This window comes from Crotalus tigris, unplaced genomic scaffold (genome assembly GCF_016545835.1).
Source record: "Crotalus tigris isolate CLP2741 ecotype Arizona unplaced genomic scaffold, ASM1654583v1 scf7180000017644.4837335, whole genome shotgun sequence".
Taxonomy (NCBI): Eukaryota; Metazoa; Chordata; class Lepidosauria; order Squamata; family Viperidae; genus Crotalus; species Crotalus tigris.
In genome coordinates, this window is record NW_024096536.1 from 1,729,611 (window position 1) to 1,745,927 (window position 16,317).

Below are 16,317 nucleotides of genomic sequence, written 5' to 3' on the forward strand. Positions count from 1 at the left end.
GCAAAAGGTGATCATATGAACCTGGGACATTGCAAATGTCATGAATACATGCTAGTTCCCAGGTATCTAAATTTTGATCATGTGACTATGGAGATGCTACAACAGTTGTAAGCATGAAAGGCAGTCATAAGTCACTTTTTTAGTACTGGTGTAACTTCAAACAGTCCCTAAATGAATGGTTGTAAGTTGAGGACTGCCTGCAGACAAAAGATTGTAATACCTGTACAGTACAGTACTTCTAGTAAATAACAGCAGGCTAGATATATCAACTTTTTCCAGCTAATGGCTATATGGACTATCATGAGCTCAGACCAGCAACCTGCTCTAGAGCAGGGCTTTTCAACCGGTGCTACACATACCACCTGTGGTACTTTGCCACATGGCAGGTGGTACGCGACTGTCCTAGAGAAGTGTAGCAGGGGAGGGGAATGAGCCGAAACGACCCAAGCCTGAGGGAGAGGCAGCTGCAGCTGCAGGATTGTTTGGGCTCAGCAGAAGCCCCAGAAGCCAGCAGGGCTCCAATTGATTGCGCTTCCGGAAGCAGCGTGGAGCTGGAGATGAACTGAAGAAAGGGGGGGGAGGAGAGGAGAGGCTATAAAAGGAGGTGGTTTGGGCGGGAAAGGGGAACAAAAGACAACAGGGAAAAGTTTAAACAAATATAATTAGTTTTACTCCCTTTAATTGAGTCTGTCTATGGCTTTTAGAAAGTTTTCTTTGAAGGTAAACAGGCTTAATTTAAAACTAAAGCTTTTTGCAATTGCCTGAGATTTTCAGTCTCGGATTGCAACATTGTGACACACCTGAGACAGCTTAATGAAAAAAAATAGATAAAAAAATAGATAAAAAAACCTCACCAACATGCTGGAAATGTAGAAGGCTTCCAGGGACTTACTATCACATGTGGGAATGTTCAAAAGCGCAAAATTTTTGGCATCAGATAAAAAATTGGTCGGAAGAAATACTATTACAAAAAATTGATTTAAAACCAGAAACCTTCTTATTAGGGATTATTAATGATAAACTCAGCAAAGCATCTTTCTACTTACTATTGCATATTTTAACCGCAGCAAGATTGGCATACGCCCAAAAATGGAAAAGAAAGGAAACCCCCACTGAAGAAGAAATAATAAATAAAATCTTATCCTGTGCCGAAATGGACAGGTTAACTCTAGAGATTAAAAATAAAACTGAAATGGAGTATTATGAAATTTGGAAAAATTTGTATGATTGGTTAGAGATAAGGAGGATCGCTGAGATGATTATCGATTGATTAGTTGATATCGTAAGGACTTCTTATTAACACCTATATTAGGACACAACTGAAAGATATGTAAATACAACGTTGACGACTGAAAGATGGTTTACCAAAAAATTTACAGATGTTATATGTACAGTTTGTTATACTTATCCTGTTATAGAATGTATTTTAAGTTTCTGTTTTTCTTTCTATAACATAAGGTAATACTAATAGCAGTGTTGTAGCCAGGGAAGTTGAATCATGTCCACTTCTGTTTTTAAATGTACATTTAATAAAATTTGAATTTTTTAAAAAAACAGAGGGTTTTTTGTGAGCCTTTCTTGCTTTGCACTTGATTCCTGTGTCTTTAAGGGTACAGGGAAGGGATTGGGGGGTGCATTCTTACTACACTGTGGAAAGAGCTCAGAAGGGACAGAGAAGAAGGGCCAACCAGCTAGCTCAGGGCTCTTCAAATTTAGCAACCTGCGGACTTCAACTCTCAGAATTCCTCAACCAGCCATGATGGCTGAGGAATTCTGGGAGTTGAAGTCCACAAATCTTAAAAGTGCCAAGTTTGAAGAGCCCTGAGCTAGTTGGTAATGGTGCATATTAATAAACATGAATAAATTCATCATTCATGTATCAATGCAAAGGGAAAGTAATTCAGCAAAGGAACAGCCACCGAAGAAATTAAAACTGGTACTTTTTTTCCTTTTTTTCTACAGTTTGTAATATTTTATTAGATGATAGAATAAAATACAAAAGCAAATAGTAGGACACAGTGGGGAGGAAAAAGGGGAGAGAAGTGAAGGGGAGAAGGGGAAAAGAACAGACTTCCTCTGTTGCAGTAGAAGGAAACATTAACATTGAACCTCAACTTTTTACTTTTCCATAATATTATAAATTAGCCATTTCTATAACAACAAATGAATCTAATCAGTAAAACCCAAAATTCCTCCTTCCTTTTTTTTTAGTCATCAAGTTTTTGACACCTTGCTAAGCACTGTTGGTACTCAAATATTGTCATGTCCTAAAAGTGGTACAATCTGTGAAAAGGTTGAAAAGCCCTGTTCTCAATGAATCAGAAAGATTGAGAGGCTGGAACTTAGGTAATTGGAAACAAAGCTTAAGGATATTCAGCCTTGAGAAAAGACTAACGAAAAATATCTACATCTAAAAGGGCCTGTTTCACAGGGGATGGGAAACCAATATTGTAATAATGTGTTAATCAATATCCAACTAGGTAGCATAATATGTGTATATGTGTGGGGTTTGTTCTATTTTTTAATGTATTTTTTGCAGTCATGTTAGTTTTTTTTTTAATTTATTACAGTTTTGTAATTTAACCTTTTTTTAAAAAAAGAAAAAGAGCAAAAAAATGATGAGCCAGACAAATAACCATTCTAATAACATTCAAAGTAGTATTTTATGAAAAATGAGTGAAACTAAGATGGTATATTAATTCTGAAGTTTATAAATACATTTACTTTAAAAAATTTAAAAAAAAACTTAAATCCAGTTTAGTGTAGTGGTTAAGGCATCAAGCTAGAAACTGGGAGACTGAATTCTAATCCTGCCTTATGCATGCAGCCAGCTGAGTGACCTTGGGCCAGTCATTCTCTCTCAGCTCTGGGAATCAGACAATGGCAAATCACTTCCAAAAAGTTGTCAAGAGAACTGCAGGGCCAGTTCAGCCACTCAGTAGCAATCAGAATTGACCCAAAAGGCACCACATACAAAAAAAAAACCCAACAAATTTACAAGGGGGGGATAGATATTTGAAGTTTATTTCATATATTTGAATGTATATTTCACTGCAAAATAGCATCATCCATATTTCATTTTGAATCTGCCTTACTTCTGTTTAGATTATTTGTACTATCAGTCCCAGTACAGTTCATTCTGATTGATAGTTGTTCTAAGGCCAAAGATCTTTTGCATTATTTGCTACTGATTAATTGTGATACTAGACCAGTGCTGGGGGCAAGATCTGGGAGTTGAAGTCCAACATCTTATAATTGCTAAAATTGAGAAACACAGTACTAAAGCTTGAACCTGGCATCTTCAGCACGCAAAACATATGTTCTACTATTATAACTAACCTGTACTGTTTTATCTGAGACTAAATGAGCCAAAATGATTATTTTTAAATATATGAAGTATATTTTAAAAAAATATAATCATTGTTAGATGAATAAGTACTGCACCCTGATGATATATTAGTGAATGGAAAAAAGGATCTTTCAAAATGTAGTTTAAATTATTCTAAGGAATGGAATGAAGTGGGGTTGGTGTGCACTGTATTGCAAAGAGATTGAAACATATTATTTTGGTGTTGATCAGATGCTATTTAACACAGAATAATCCATGCAAGCCCCAAGATGACTCTTAACAAAAATAAACTGGTTTCTACAGGCAGGAAGACTTATGCTATGAAGTAATGGGTTTTTGAATAGGTTAAAGCATTTGTTTCTCATAGCACAGAGTATGGATATATATGATATGACATGCCTACATCAGTACCTTTTTTCAACATTACTTTTTAAAGTAAATGTGTGTTCTCTTCTTGTGCATGTTCAGATAATTGCAGTAGTCATGGATCAGTTCACTGACAGGGACATCTTCCGAGATATAGTAGATGCAGCATACAAGCGCCAGATCCCAGTTTATATGATCTTAGATGAAGAGGGCTCCATACTCTTCCTGGAGATGTGCAAATGTATGGACCTAAATGATTTCCATATTAGGGTAAGTGTATAATTACTGTGCAATAATTAATATAATCCATACCTGATTAATACTACAGCATATTGTTCATGTTTATCTGGGACAGATTAAAAAAACCATTGCTTTGACAGAGGGTTTGAATATTCCATAATATTTTATAGATGCTGTGATTACCAAATATGATAGTTTAATATAGATAAATACAAAGTCTACAACTTTTTTAAAATCACAATTCAACCAAATCTATTGTGTAGTATCTTTTTTAAAAAAAAAAAGTTCTCACATTGACTTTCAGATTTCCTCCTTTTGCCGTCTCTATTTTCCCTTAATTTTTTTCTCTCATCCTTTTCCTTTACTAAAAGAAAAGGAAAATTGTGATAGTGACAGTGATGTGATCTAAAATATTTCAGAGTGTAATCTATTTATAGGCCAATCACAAGGTAAAGACAAATATAGAGGGAAAATATTAATCCTTTTGAAATCATAAAGTTATTTCAAATTTCAGGACTTAAACCAAATACACTGTAAACATCAACTTTTATGTTAACAGCATTTCATATACACCACAAGTCAAGAAAGATTCTACAGTTAAATAACATTTAAACAGTTTGCTTTTTTGTCATGTTTCATCAGATTTTTTTTTTTAATTTTGCGCATGCAAAAGTTCAAAATAACCTTGATGATAGTCAGAAAGTCTTAAGGCATCTTGTCTAAGGAGAGCTTGAAAGAAATTGCAAAAACCATCTGACATAATCTGTTTGATCATAAATCACTGGCCCTAAATTCCTGCTTCATCTTGTCCGGTCTCCTATAATTCATAGAATTCTGTGCTGAAAAATCCTACATTTTGTTAATAGAGGACACAGGTTTATTTTCTGGTATATCAACTTAAAAGATTTTATTCAGAAGGAACATTTTGGATAGAAGTGATGGATAAGCTAGTCCCTGTGGGAGCAAACCTACTTGAATTCAGGAAGGGAATGGAAGTTGTAAACCTCTTGTAGGTGGTTTTGTATTAAAGGACAATGATTAAACTGAATTTTAATCCTGATGTAACATAGAATTGTTAGAATTCATAGGAATTTGAGGAACTCACAATCCTAGGGTAGCATTATAGCTTGTTTGTACAAGGCAACAAAATAAAGTGTTCTACTAAATTTTTAGGATGAGACAATATGAGAATATCTTTTACTAATTCCCAGCACTTTTCTTACAACTACAGCAGAATATAGTGCCTTCTTTGTTACAGATAATTATGTATCTGCAATATATTTCATGTACTTTTTATCAAATCACCATGAGACCTAGAGAGAAATAAGAGCCTTGGTGGCTCCTTTCTTACCTCCATGACCTTTTTTAGGCAGAGAATCTTAAGTCAAAATAATTAAGGCATCCTATGACCTAAAAGAAGAACAAAACCTCTTTTTCCAGGAAGTTGGGAGGAAGAAAACTAGGATTTAACCCTAGGGCAGGGGTAGGCAACTTCAGCTCTTTTATGACTCATGGACTTCAACTCCCAGAATTCCTGAGTCAACATAGCTGACTCAGGAATTCTGGGAGCTGAAGTCCATGAGTCATAAAAGAGCCGAGATTGCCTACATTATATATCCCTTGACTGCAGCATGCAACATTTATAATATTTGTATTATATAATAGTCTGCAATAAAGTAACTAATTTTGCTGAGTCATGTTGAGAAACCAGTTCCTGAATAAGTGGTCAGGGTGTAGAGCAGAAAGATCTGGCTGTTACTGTGATCATTACAGGAGGAGAGCCTGCTCTAGGAGACTAATGATATACTATAGCTATAGCATCTCTTGCAACCCCTGACCTCTCTCCAAATTCTCAAGTTGCCAGTAACCAAACTAATATTGACCCAAATGGATTAGCTAAGCAACAACACACAGACTAGCACAATTGACAATTCTAGGACCAACACTGACCTAATGATGGAAACCATTATTGGAGCAGCGGCAGCCACTGCTGCTCTTCAGTGTTGAGAACCTTCTCCCCTGTGCGATAAATATGATAGGTTTAAAGTAAATTTAATACTTTCCTTGTTCAAAATAAACAATATGCCTGTCAGACCTCTCTAATAAGTGACACTGGAAACAAATGTAATAAGCTCAAGGACTTAAAGGTGCCTGATAAATAGATTTGTTGTAGAAAAGCTAATGAAGTCAATACAAAAAAATTCCAATACTTCAAGTGTCTCAAAAATAAGCCCTATTTATAGAGAAAGCAAGGGTTACCTTCTGTGCCTCTTTTCTTTCATCTGTACTATATCTGGATTGAAGCTACTTTATTGTAAGAAGGCAAGACAACATCTGTCTTTTGTTCTAGTAATGGATTAGGCTATTTCCTTATGAGAATTAATCCCACAGATTTCTTAGACCTGGGGGTTTTCCATTAACCAAGACAATGAAAATCCCAGATTAAGTTTATAATTGATCTAATGATGCAGAAGATTCCTGAGAATACTGTAGGCATCAAGAAAACAAACAAATGGATAATTGAACAAACTGTCATAGAGTTATCACTAGAGCCACAAATGACCAGGCTCAAATTATTCTGCTTTAGGTCCATTAATAAAGAATATTCCAATTATACAGTTGTAACTCTCCAGAGAAGCCTTTAATACTGGGAAAGGTGAAAGGAAAGAGAACAGGATGACAAGCAGCAAGTGGATGGACTCAGTTAATGAACGTACTGAAAAATCAGGTACAGGAAGATCACAATGGAGAAAACCTATTTGATTGCTAAGAATTGAGAACAACTTGATGGCACCGAATCAATCAATCAATGATGGAAGAAGCTATAAAATGAGTAGAACACACCAAACCTGGATCTACTTTGGCAAACCCAAAGACTATCTTTGATGAGCCAGTCAAGAAAGTGATCCATTGCTTCTGACAGAATAAGCAATGTAAGACTATGCTGCTGATTCCCAACTTTTAGTTCAGGATATGGGCAGAAATGAAAGAGGCTTCATTGACGGACTAGCAGATAAAATAAGAGATGAATTCATTGATCAGAACACTATTCGAATTAATTCAGATCTGAAAAAATTAAGTAGGAAAGACACCACAATTCTATTCTATTTGAGGAAAGTTGTGCACAAGTTCTTCACAATTTAGACACAGGATGTTTTCAATATGAATGCTTGGCTAAGACTTCATGCATCCTCCCCTTTTCTCAAAATAACTACAAAGTTCATTTTGGGAGGAGAAGGGGATATTGCAAACAGATGCCCTAAATGTTCTAAATTTGGCTTTTTTAGAAACAAGGCAGTCTTGATCCTGAGAGGCTTAGAGGCTGGAGCAAACAGAAATTGAGCTGCTCATCAATGCCCAGTCATTCTAATTACTCTACAGATTCAAACTAGCTCCGAGATGTAACCACAGGTCTTAGTAGAGACTGACATGAGCAATTAAATAAAGACCTCACATGTAGCTATGGTTTTCTACAGAATGATGCATTCTCTCAAACACAATGGGCAGTTTTGGGGTCCCAAGAATGGCTCCTGTAACACCACTGCTCTGTGAACTGCATTGGATACTGGTCTCTTCCAGATGCCATTCAAGATGTTGATGATTACCTTCAAATCTCTTTGTGGCACGAGTCCCTGTTACTTGAGGGACTGTCTCACCCACTGGGATTGGTCTGTCCCACTTGTGCTGGCAGAAGAGGCATGCTGCGGATCCCGTCAGCCTGATTATTGCAGCTGATGGAGGCCAGGAGGAGAGCCTTCTTTGCTGTTGCTCCTGCCCTCTGGAACATCTTGCTCCTCAATGTGAGGTTGGCCCCAGCCCTTCTACTTTTGAGGAGTCCTTGGTGCTCTCTGAGTTTGCTTGTTTTCTTGCAGACGTTTCATTACCCAAACTAGGTATCATCAGTGCTAAATATTACTAGCACTTTAGTAGCACTGATGATGTTACCTAGTTTGGGTAATGAAACGTTTGCAAGAAAATAAGCAAGTTCAGAGAGCACCAAGGACTTCTCATGATCTACAAATATTCTCCTTTATTAGTACCTCCTATCTTTTCATAAAAGCCTAAAGACCTGGCTCTGTCAGTTGGCTTGGGGTAATGGAGGTGGTTGAGTAATAACAGATCCATCCTCCCCCCACTCCGCCCCCACCCTCCCCATGTGTCCTTGGTTTTAATGTCTGATTTTAACTTCTTATGTTTTAACTATATATGTAACTGTAAGCCCTCCACAGTTACTCTACGGTAAAACGGCAGCCAATCAATTTTATAAATAAATAAATTTAAACCATGGAGAGTTTGAAGATAGTAGCAACTACTTTTGATTTTGTCCAAAAATGAACTGATAGCCACTGCAATGCTTTAAGCACAGGCATAATATGATCTGATTGAATTTTTTTCAAAACTAACTTGGCTGCTGAATTTTCTATCAACTGAACAACTCAGCTCCATATAGAATACATTATCACAGTTAAGCCTGGAGAGTGCTAGCATGCACCATAGGTTTAGGATTATTATTTTCCAGAAAAGGATATAATTGGCATATAAATTAAAACTGTTGAAAGATACTTTAGACCTTTGCCTCAATCTGGGAAACCAAAGAGAGGAATTTAGGTCTAGAAATGGTAACCCTGCACTTTATAAGAGGGTGACATGTATTCAGAACAAGCAAATTTAGTACATTTCTGCCTAATTGCGCTTCACATTCTTATTTCATCTGGATTCAGTTTCAGATTATTATCCCTCATTTAACCCTTTACTGAATGCTGTATATGTGCAGGGAAGTATTTCTGTTTCCTGAAGATATCACAGAGAAAAAGATATAGAGGCAGCAGTATACTGATAGCCCTTGGCTTCAAATCTGCCAATCATCTGGTTCTATGTAGATATTGAAAGACACTGCAAGCAGACTGGAGCCCTCAGGGACACCATATAATAGCTCCTGTTTCAAGGAAGAATAGTTTTTGATACTATCTGATATGTACCTGAGAGAGAGGAAGGGAAACGTTTAAAAACTGTGACTCCAGTTATCAAACCTATCCAGTGGGATATTGTAGCTGAAAGATCAATCAGACCTAAGAGTCACATTGCTTCTGTCAGTTCCCATCCCATCCGTTAGACTGTCATGGGCATTCTCCCCATGTGCCCATCCATAAGTCAGTTTAAAATGGGTAAAAGAACTTTCTTCAGAACTCCCTGCAGTTGAGAAGCCACTATTCTCAATCATCTTACCAAATCATGGATAGTTAGGTACTGGTCATAATTGCTTGTTTCTGAGGGAGTCCAAAACAGGTTTCTTAAGAAAAGGTCTAATGATTGCCTCCTTTAAATATAGGTTGTCCTTGACTTATAACAGATTATTTAGTGATCGTTCAAAGGTACAACAGCACTGAAAAAAGTAACGTGATTATTTTTCACTTACTACCATTGCAGCATTCTAATGGTCATGTGATCAAAATTTAGACGCCTGTCAACTGACTCATATTTATTACAGTTGCAGTGTCGTGGGGTCATGTGATCACTTTTTACGACCTTCTGACGAATAAAGTCAATGGGGAAGCCAGATTCACTTAACAACCGTGTTACTAACTTAACAACTGCAGTGATTCACTTAACAATTGTGGCAAGAAAGGTCATAAAATGGGGTAAATATCATTTAGCAACAGAAATTTTGTGCTCAATTGTGATCGTAAGTTGAGGACTAGCTTTAAATGTTTTCTTTTAGACATTTTATGATCTAAAGTTCAAACAGGTATAGTTTTTTTTTTACCTCCACACACCTATCTTGATGTTCACTCAGGATCTTAGTCTACCTAAGTCAGTATGATGTAATGATCAAGTGATAAGATTGGGAAAACTAATTCTGATAGACGGGTGTTTGGTGAATAGCCCTGTCTACCACAGCAATCATTTTGTGAGCATATCTACCATATTCTCTAAAACTCCAAATGTGCCCTCAACCCAAGATATTTGCCTATCTCTAACATAAGAGATCATAACTTCCCTTTGTGCATTATTTAATGTTTCTTTTCTTTCTGTCAGAATATTCGTGTACGTTGTGTGACTGGAGTTGGGTTCTACATGCCATCAGGGAAGATCCAAGGCAATTTGGCCTCTCGTTTCTTAATGGTAGATGGTGAAAAAGTCCTCACTGGATCTTATAGGTATATATGACTTGCCTTCAGGAAACCAGAGCTTAAGACTAGATTTATGTTTAAATATTCGAAACTTGGCACTTTCATTTTCCCTAAAAAATTAGCATTTAAAATCAGACAATTATTCATTTATTATAGCTCAAAACAATATTTTGTCAGTACTTTCTCACCTTACTTCCCCTGTCTGGATTTTCCAGATAGCTTGATCTGCAACTCCTGTTTTTATCATTGGTATGTTGGCTGATGCTGATAGGAGTTCAAATCCAATAACATCAGTAGGATTCCGGATTGTGTACTCTATGTCAGCATCTTTCCTAGTCCTTCTATCTAAGATCTCTCAAATAGTTTTAGAATGGATTTATAATCTTTTTGCTTGCTATTGAAGGCTATACTATAAGTTATGATAGTTATATATTCCATTTTCCAAAGTAGAATTCTTCCAGGAACAGTTTGTAAGGTTGCAGATACACATGGGTGTTGCTGCTCTTAACTTCCCATAGGCAATTAGTGCTTGGAAGGATGTTATGTTTGCAATATACATTTTACTATTTTACTGTAATATTTCAGCTGACATTGCTCCTAAAAAACTGAACCCAGTTCGAATAAAAAAAACACTGTGTAACAATGCAGGACCAATGAAAAAACAACAAAATGTTAATATACTGTAATTTCCTAAATTGATAGATTTCATCATAAACAATAACAATAAAGCTTTCTTGTGAGGAGAAAAGTAAACAGATAGGTTGGATTTCTCTATATATGTTAAACTGAGCAAAAACCTTTTTAGAGAAAATTCTATTATGTACATCTGATAAATATATACCAGCCACAACATATAAAAATCAACTAAAATAATAAAACATATATACCATTCACATAAATGAAAACACTTTCATCAATGCAAAAGCTAAATATGTAGCATCTAAATAGATCCAGAAAAGCAGCAGTCAATGTTAAGCAGTTTAGAAAACATAATTGAAAATTTGCAGTCAAATTTTTACTACAATTTTATTTGAACTTCAAATAACCCCAAATCAAACTTTAGAGCAGAAAATAAATTTCTAAATTCAATATTCCTACAGAGAGGGGAAAAAGTATTTGATCCCCTGCTGATTTTGTACATTTGCCCACTGATAAAGAAATGATCGGTCTATAATTTTAATGGTAGGCTTATTTTAACAGTGAGAGTCAGAATAACAACAAAAAAATCCAGAAAAACACATTTCAAAAAAGTTATAAATTGATTTGCATTTTAATGAGTGAAATAAGTATTTGATTCCCTATCAATCAGCAAGACTTCTAGCTTCCAGGTGTCTTTTATACAGGTAACAAGCTGAGATTAGGAGCACTCTCTTAAAGGGAGTGCTCCTAATCTCAGCTTGTTACCTGTATAAAAGACACCTGTCCACAGAAGCAATCAATCAATCAATCAGCTTCCAAACTCTCCACCATGGCCAAGACCAAAGAGCTGTCCAAGGATGTCACGAACAAGATCTACACAAGGCTGGAATAGGCTACAAGACTATCGCCAAGCTGCTTGGTGAGAAGTTGACAACAGTTGGTGCGATTACAGGTAATCCTCCAGATATGAGGATGATTTCACAAAAACAAGGTTATTCAGAAAGGGTACTTACATTAGAAATTAAAAATTGTGGTTTTGACGTTGCAGTGTAACAGACGTAGGAAGACGGGGCTCCATCTTTCATGTTCGATTTCGCCCCACTGGGGACCCTGGAAAGGGTCGAATGTCGCCCCATAGAGGCAACAAGCAAGGGGGGGATCCTTGTTGATCGTGGTGGGGCGGTGGCCCTTCCATTTGATCTGAGGAAGTCCTCCAAACTTGCAAGGGAAAGACTGCCTACATTCGTGTAGCCAATCAGAAGCTGCTGACAACGGAATAAGCACTAATAATCAACCTTACAGCAACGTGGATGAAACTGGGTGAGACCCTATCCTCTCTTTATGACTCTAAGACTTCTTCCTGAAAAAACTGCCCAAAGCACCCTCCCCGATGAGAGAGGAAAGGGGAGCCTTCCAGTTTTGCGCAGCTAGCACACCAGCCAAGGGATCAAGATGATCCGATCCCTATGGCTGATTTCTCTCTGGGGACCCTAAATGCGCCCAAAGCCACCCCAGAGAGGTGGCAAGGAAGGAGGGAAGCCCTGTCAATCCTGGGGAGATGGCTATCAATCCGGACATCTGGGGAAAGCTCTCCAAAAACCGACAGAAAAAAGATTAGTGTCATTCATGAATCTAGCCCAAGCTACATGCAGCCAAAGTTAAAAAGCACTAAATTAAGCGTGATTGTAAACAGCGTGACTGAACTAGGTAAGAATATTGATTTTCTCTCTTCTACCTGACTGATTTCCTGAGAAAAAAAAAGCCAGAAGTAAAAATCCTCCGAAAGGAAGCTGTGAATTAGGTTTATGGGGAAAAATTGAAAGATGAACTGGTGCTGACATCTAGTGGTGGATGAAAATACTTCCCTAAATATACAGCCCAGAAAGAGAAGCCTGTTGTCGTGACCTTCATAGTGTTGATTAAACAAAGAGCAGCTGGACTACCTACAAAGTGAGAACTACAAAACTTAGAAAAAAATTGACCTTCCTTTTGATCCATTAGATGGGATATTATATTATTAACTAGATGTTTGAATATATAGAGAATAGATAATTGCTAGAAATACAAGTATTATCATAACTAGAAAGATAAGATTTGCAATTAGAATATTACATTTTGGTATGAGAAGGGAAACAGGAAAATGCCAAGAGTTTGAATAAGAAAAGCTTTTGGTTACCCAAATATAACTTACTCTGAAATTATAAACAATAGAGACATTTTGAATACTGGCTCAGGAATTCTGGGAGTTGAAGTCCATGAGTCATAAAAGAGCCAAGGTTGCCTACCCCTGGCCTATAAGATGACAGGAAGGGTTGGGCAGGCAGGGAGAGCTGACCCACCCAATCCAAGCAGGCTTTGTATACAACAACCAGCCAATCACTGGTAAGGTTCATCGCTTGCCGTGACTGGCTAGTTGTTGTATACTGGGTACATACAGTACAGCACCAGTATCTGTACCAGTTCATACAGTACAGTATACAAATGTCCAATAGTCAAGACCCCATCATGGCTCCACCAGCAAGAAGAAAGAAATATGAAGCCAGTTTCAAACTTAAAGTTGTAAACTTTGCCATGGAACATAATAACTGCGCTGCTGCAAGACAATATGGAGTAACAGAAAAGATGGTTCGGGACTGGAAAGCAAATGAAAAAGCATTAAAGTGTATGCCAAGGGGTAAGTGTGCATTAAGAAGGGGCACCCCACATTGGCCAGAACTCGAAAAACATGTAGCAGATATGGTGAATGAGCATCGCCAAAACGGTTATGTAGTGACACGAAATAAAATACGTTTGTTTGCACTTCAGTGGGCAAAATCTAACCCAGATCACAGCAACAGATTTAAGGCCACTGCATCCTGGTGTACTAGATTCTTGGAAAGGCATAATATGGTACTGAGGCAAAAGACGAAAATTGCACAAAAATTACCTGCAGATCTTGATAGCAAAGTAATTAGTTTCCATCAATACATAATACAACAGCGCATTAAACATGGCTATGCATTAAGTAGTATTGGAAATATGGATGAAACTCCAATGAATTTTGATATGGTTGGAAATAAAACTGTCCATCAAAAAGGTGAAAAAACAATTTTAATTAAAACAACAGGACATGAGAAGTCCAGTTTTACAGTGGTACTAGCATGCACAGCTGATGGTGCCAAACTGAGACCAATGATTATTTTTAAAAGAAAAACAATGCCGAAACTCAAGTTCCCTGTTGGTTGTTTTGTACATGTGAATGAAAAAGGCTGGATGGATGAAGAAGGGGTAAAGCTATGGCTTGATAATGTATGGAGCAGGCGACCAGGTGGACTTATTCAAAAACATAGTCTACTGGTGTGGGATATGTTCAGGGCTCATTTAACTCCCAGCACCAAGCAAAGGCTTGCAAGTATAAACACAGATGCGGCAGTTATTCCTGCAGGATTGACATCGTTAGTACAGCCACTGGATGTGTGCCTAAACAAGCCATTTAAAGATCACATTCGAGAGCAGTGGAATGAATGGATGGTTAGCGGCGAAAAGTAATTCACAAAAGGAGGAAACATGCGTGCTCCACAGTTGGATGTTTTGTGCAAGTTTGTCATAAAAGCCTGGAATGATATTGATGCAGAAACAATAATCAAGTCTTTCAAGAAGTGTGGCATATCAAATTCATTAGATGGTATGGAGGACGACTACTTGTGGCAAGATGAAGAGGAAGCCGAAGCTGAGACCCACACCATCTGATACGGAATTCGATCCATACGATGACTGCCTTGCAAATGTATCACAAGATGTCATTGATATTTTTATGATATCAGATGATGAACAGGATGATTTTAAAGGCTTTTAAAGGGAAAGTATCATGTCAGCAAAACCTGTAAAAATAGCTTGCAGTTATGATGGGCATTGCTGACTCGCCAGGGACTTGCCTGGCACTTGCTCTCTCTATTGTTTGTTATCTTCCTCCTATCATCATCAGTTCCAGTTTGATTGACAGCTTAGAAAACAAACAGCATGGCAGTTCCAATGGGTTTATTGTCTTATCCTTCCTTTCAGCTTTAGAGTGAATTAGGAAAAGTTTAATCACTTGCACTGTTTTATGTTTACATGTTTGATGACAAACAGCCTTATGTTTATAAGTGACAGTTTTCCTGCTAAGTACCTGTATGTCATAAGCATTTGAATTAAAATTACCATATTGAAATCAGATCTGATGTTTTTTAATTTTTATTTGGTGTGCGTTGGAAGAGGGGTAGTCTTATACGGCGAGTATAGCCCAAACTCTATATTTTAACTGGAAAAGTTGGGGGTCGTCTTATACGCCCAGTCGTCTTATACGCCGGAATATACGGTATATTTTCCCACATTAGGCAAATACAATTCTTATTGTTGTTAATACATATACAATTGAATATCAACATCTTTGTTACATTTTCCTAATAATATCAATAATGTCAGTTTAAAATATCTTTTCTAACCAAAATATCTTAATTGCATTTGCACTTAATATCTATTTGTTCAATTAATATTCTGTTTTTCCCGCATTTAAAAAAATAATTTTCCAACAGTGTTCAAAATGTCTCTATCGCTTATAATTTCTCATAAGTTATATTTCGATAACCAAAAGCTTCCTTTATTCAAACCCTCTTAGCATTTTCATATTTTCCTTCTCATACCAAAATATAATATTCTAGTTATAAATCCTATCTTTCTAGTTATAATAATACTTCTATTTCTAACAATTATCTATTCTCAGCCATGTTCAAACATCTGATTAACATCTAATGGGTCAAAACATCTAATGGGTCAAAACGTCTATTTTCTTCAGTCTTACTCTAGCTTTCTTCCTTTCCCTACTAACTTTCCAAGTCAATGCATTTGAATCATCAAGTAATTCTTCCTCTATTTTTGTGTATATTGTTTGGAATACGAAAGACAATTCGATTAAAGTATTTTTGGAAGGATGCTCAGCCCATTGATATTCATTAAACAGCCTCCCTCCTTCTCCAATTTCCCACAATTCTCCTAACAGCTCTATCTTCCATTCAACCAGCTCTTCTTTCTTATCCTCAAATGTGTTCTGAGATCTTGACAGGTAAAATATCTTTTCCATTTCTGATATTATTGCTACGTCTTCTAAATCTTTGTTTGTCTGAGTCTGTCAGTTAGTTCCTTTCTTTAGGTCCTCCATCTTTGGATCTGCTTCCTCTGATTTTTCTTCTATTTTCTGGGTTGCTAGTTCCTTCTTTGTAGTCATTTTCTGAGTTTCTAGATTTAGATTAAAATTGTTTTTTTATCTCCTTTGTGTTATTTTTAGTCTCATCGTGAGCTAAGGCAATTGTCTCTTGTATTGATTATAACATAGAAAAATTTCTTTGTGAAATTCATCAACATTTTCTTGTTGGTATGTCAAGCTGGGGACTTTGGAGACAGATGCTAGGGATGTTTTTTTTTTACCATTTGAAGCTAAGTATGGAACATTCATTTTGTTTTTGTATGTAGTCTTCATAGTCCAATCTATTTAGGGATTTAAAAAGTTTCAGTCAATTGTCATTTGAACTTCTAATTATCTAGCCGGCCTATCAGTCCGTTCTTAAGTCCCCTCTC

The 16,317-nt window shown here is 36.8% G+C and overlaps 1 protein-coding gene and 1 long non-coding RNA gene across 3 annotated transcripts in view; one reads left to right on the forward strand and one right to left on the reverse strand.

Moving 5' to 3' along the window:
• Positions 1–16,317, reverse strand: part of LOC120304672 — a 51,898-nt gene that overhangs the window by 11,640 nt on the left and 23,941 nt on the right. The window lies entirely within an intron of this gene.
• The window catches only part of FAM83F (family with sequence similarity 83 member F), a 36,305-nt gene that overhangs the window by 8,885 nt on the left and 11,103 nt on the right, over positions 1–16,317 (forward strand). Inside the window, exons 2-3 of the mRNA XM_039335525.1 lie at positions 3,818–3,985; positions 9,992–10,113. Of these exons, the coding sequence (XP_039191459.1) occupies positions 3,818–3,985; positions 9,992–10,113 (290 nt within the window). The remainder of the gene's footprint in view (positions 1–3,817; positions 3,986–9,991; positions 10,114–16,317) is intronic.